We start from the raw sequence: 4,196 nt of genomic DNA, 5'->3' as shown, positions 1-4,196 counted from the left end.
CTAACAATGTATTTACAACGTGTTTTTCATCTTCCATCCATCCAGCAGTGTTTTGTTGGATATAAATGTTTGTCTTTTTTATATCAGAAGATACTATATTTATGAAACAAAAGTATAATATGAGATATATGATCTGGGAAAACCTAATCCGAACATACACCAGCGCCCCAAGATTATCAACGTAAACAAACCCTACTTATCAACAACAACAATAATGCAAGAATAACTTTCCGGTGTGCCATATTTCTCCTTTACTTTTGGTGAAGACCAAGAAGAAAAACGAGGTGGTGGTTGGTGAAGCCAGGAAGCCCCATATAACCCCTTCCCATACTCCCTCCAAAGCATTACTCATCGCTCAGTCGCTCACAAAAGACATCCAGCAGCACCATCGTTAGCTCGGCTGCAGAGAAGCAGAGGAGATGGGCTCCACCGCCGACGAGGAAGCGTGCATGTTCGCTCTCCAGCTCGGCTCATCATCGATCCTGCCGATGACGCTCAAGAACGCCATCGAGCTGGGCCTCTTGGATACCCTGGTGGCTGCTGACGGCAAGCTGCTGAGCCCGGCCGAGGTGGCCGCTAAGCTCCCGTCCACAGCGAACCCGGCCGCGCCGGATATGGTGGACCGCATGCTGCGGCTGCTGGCCTCGTACAAGGTGGTGTCATGCACCGTGGAGGAGGACAAGGACGGCCGCCTCTCCCGGCGGTACGGCGCCGCGCCTGTGTGCAAGTTCCTTACCCCCAACGAGGAGGGCGTCTCCATGGCGCCTCTCGCGCTCATGAATCAGGACAAGGTCCTCATGGAGAGCTGGTATGTTAGATCGATCACAGCATCATCCCATCTCTCTTCCTGCTTTGCCCATTCACTATGGCTGTCATGCGGGGGCGCTCTGCATGATTCTTTTTCTTTCCCAAATTAAGTTCCGGCAGGAGGTAAATAGTAGTACTAAAATTAGAGAACCTTGAACAATTCATGTAGATATCTCTTTGGATAATTGGATGGTGTGTGGGGTTAGAGTACACCGTATCAAAAACGGGAAGCAGCTTCAGAAGCAGAACCGGACCGCGTGCTGACATTTCTTACACCCAAATGATAAGTGCTACTACCAAAAATGCTATATTCACATGCCCATTACAGGCAGATTACGGGGGTGTTTGGTTCCAGGGATTTTTTTGTATTGGGACTAGAAAAAATCCCTAGCAAACCAAACAGGATGGGACTTTTTTGGGACATTTTGCTAAAAGTTCTTAGAAGCACCTCCTTGAGAGTCTTTTTTAAAAAGTCCTAGGGACTAGAAAAAGTCCTAAGACTAGAGAACCAAACACCACCTACGGGCCATTCCTTTCTAATCCTCCCCCCCCCCCCCCGATTTCCAGGTGGGCGGGCCCAACCTCCCCCTTAGCCCAATCAGAAACTGCCAAGTTGGATTCACTCCGTAATCTCCCCGTAATGGGCCCATGAATCTAGCATTTTTTGTAGCACAAAGTAATACCATTCTGACATTTTTACAACTAAAATTGGCATAAAAAATCCAAAAAAACTGAAACTTGCCATCAAACAAAAAGTTGTCATGCTTCACAAATAAAATTGCCATCTTCGGGTAACTAAAGCTGCCATCAAAAAACGTCAGGGCAAAATTGCTTCATGCCACACATTGTAGAAGATGTGGCAAGCAGCCAAGTAGAGTATATGTTAAATTAACCCAAATGATAAGTGTCACAGGTGTGGCATGAAGGACTCCAGCCCTGACATTATTTAAAACTAAAGTTATCGTCCGAATTGAGAAAACAAACAAAAAACCTGAAACTTGCCCTCCGAAAAGAAGTTGCCATGATTGACAAGTAAAGTTGCCATCCTCACGGTACTAAATTTGGCATAAAAATGATCGGAGTTGCCCTGTGTTCGTGCCACACGTGTGGCACTTATCAGAGTGCATGTTTCTGCTGACGGGTTGTGGTTTCCGACATCAGTGCAGTATCCGGGACTTAACTTGAACCAGTGATATTTTTTCCCATTGATTCAGTTACTGGCATTTTTCATGTAAATTATTATACGATGGGTTCTTGGAGTAAATTGTGTTTGTAAATACAATCTGCAGGTACTATCTGAAGGACGCTGTACTTGACGGCGGCATCCCGTTCAACAAGGCGTACGGGATGTCGGCATTCAAGTATCATGGCACGGACCCGCGCTTCAACCGCGTCTTCAATGAAGGGATGAAGAACCATTCCATCATCATCACCAAGAAGCTCCTTGAATTGTATAAGGGCTTCAGTGGCCTCGGCACCCTCGTGGACGTGGGCGGTGGCATAGGCGCCACCGTCGGCGCCATCACCGCCCACTATCCCACCATAAAAGGCATCAACTTTGACCTTCATCACGTCATCTCCGAGGCTCCGCCGTTCCTGGGTGTCACCCACATTGGTGGAGACATGTTCCAAAAGATTCCCTCGGGGGACACCATCCTCATGAAGTGGATCCTCCATGACTGGAGCAACGAGCATTGTGCAACGCTGCTTAAGAACTGCTATGACGCGCTGCCGGCGCACGGCAAGGTGATGCTTGTGGAGTCCATCCTGCCGGTGAACCCGGAAGCCACGCCTGAGGCGCAAGGGGGGTTCCATCTGGACATGATCATGCTAGCGCACAACCCGGGTGGCAGGGAGAGGTACGAGAGGGAGTTCGAAGCCCTGGCCAAGGGTGCCGGGTTCGGAGCCATCAAGACCACTTACATCTACGCCAACATATGGGTTATCGAGTTCACTAAGTAGACGCATGACAATGTCCACCGATATCTTGCTCATTGCCGCTCCTAAATATGCACTATCTTTCGTTTTTCCTTATATTATGTCTTCGTTAACATTTTTATGCTTTGAATCATTCCAAATACTATTGTTTGTGTCCTCTATTTGTTTGAAATGTACTATTATAAAGCTTATTAATGGTTGCATATATGATAGATGCTGCAATGACATGTTTTCTCTCATTCGATGAGTATAATAATGAAGTGAAGTGTTATTGATCTTCCTCTAGAAAAAATGTCAGCGCAACGACTCATGAATTTTTTTATTCCTCGATATAGCACTTGATGTTATACTAATAGGGCAATGGAAGTGGAGGCAACTTCTAGATGCAATCATAGCAAGGAAGCGTACCAAAGAATTTGGACATTCAATATGAACAGACTCACCATGCGTTATTCTTCATTCTGTTATCAGAAACACTGGACCTCGAACCAAGCAATACACTTCCCCTGACCCACGTGTCGCTCCCGCTGGGAGACTCCAGATTACCTAGACCGCCGCCACTAGCAACCCTCTCTCGGTGCCCCTTCTCTGCCGTTGCCGGCTGCTTTGCAACGGTAGTGGCGGCCCACACTTACGAAGGTGGTGTGGGAGACCTGGTGGATGCTTTGGATCTTTTACGGGCGTGGGAATGTGGTGGTGACTTTCGCTGCTGTGTTGGCGTCGCGCGGAGGTGGCATTGGCAGTTTAGCAGACACGCGGAGGATTGGCTGCTCTCGCGTCGGTGGACGCTACTCGATTTGCGGTGTCGGGTCCAATTGGATGTGGACTACTCGGTTTGACAAGTTTTATTGTGGCCCATCTCTTCTTGAGGAATTGGGTCCAAATTGGACAACAATGACATTACTTCCGTGTTGTGGGGGATGCCTGATACATATATCAACGTTGCACCTCGTGGTGGCTGGTAACTTTGGCGGCGGGTGCACGGGTGTGGATGTGGCTGCTAGTTGTGGCATGGGTTGCAGGTCATGGGAGGTGGTTTGGGGTGTGGTTGATGATGGTTGTTCCAGCCAACGACAGTGGGTTGGGCCTCTTTTTCGGCTAGCTACGAGTGCCGGGAGGCCCTTCTTGTGCTGCTTGTGGAGTTCCCGAAGGGTTTGCAAGGTCCCGTGCTCATGTTTATGATGGAGTCGGAAGATGGTGTGGTGCGGTGAGATCGGGGATACGGTGATTTGGACGAAAGCCTTGTGTTTTCCTTGTTAGCACCAATGACGGTGACGCCTTTGGGCGGCATTTTACTCCTTGGTGGCTTTATTGTGAAGCTTCCGCATCTTGTCCTCCAGGTGTGCCCCGAGTGAAATGCTCAGATTTATCTTTGGATCAAAAGACGATGGCAACATCGATGTCTTTACCTGCTTGGTGGGCGTCGTCCTGGAGCCTTGATTCGCTATTGG

The 4,196-nt window shown here is 48.5% G+C and overlaps 1 protein-coding gene across 1 annotated transcript; it reads left to right on the top strand.

Moving 5' to 3' along the window:
* The first annotated feature begins 341 nt into the window (after positions 1-341).
* Positions 342-2,967, top strand: LOC119319175 (flavone O-methyltransferase 1-like). Its single transcript, XM_037593661.1, has 2 exons — positions 342-808; positions 2,097-2,967. The coding sequence occupies exons 1-2, from the start codon at positions 420-422 to the stop codon at positions 2,767-2,769; spliced, it is 1,062 nt and encodes a 353-aa protein (XP_037449558.1). The 5' UTR covers positions 342-419; the 3' UTR covers positions 2,770-2,967.
* Positions 2,968-4,196: the final 1,229 nt, after the last annotated feature.

This window comes from Triticum dicoccoides, chromosome 6A, assembly GCF_002162155.2.
Source record: "Triticum dicoccoides isolate Atlit2015 ecotype Zavitan chromosome 6A, WEW_v2.0, whole genome shotgun sequence".
Lineage (NCBI taxonomy): Eukaryota > Viridiplantae > Streptophyta > Magnoliopsida > Poales > Poaceae > Triticum > Triticum dicoccoides.
The sequence above is the reverse complement of the archived record's forward strand: the minus strand, read 5'-3'. Positions and strand labels throughout refer to the sequence as shown.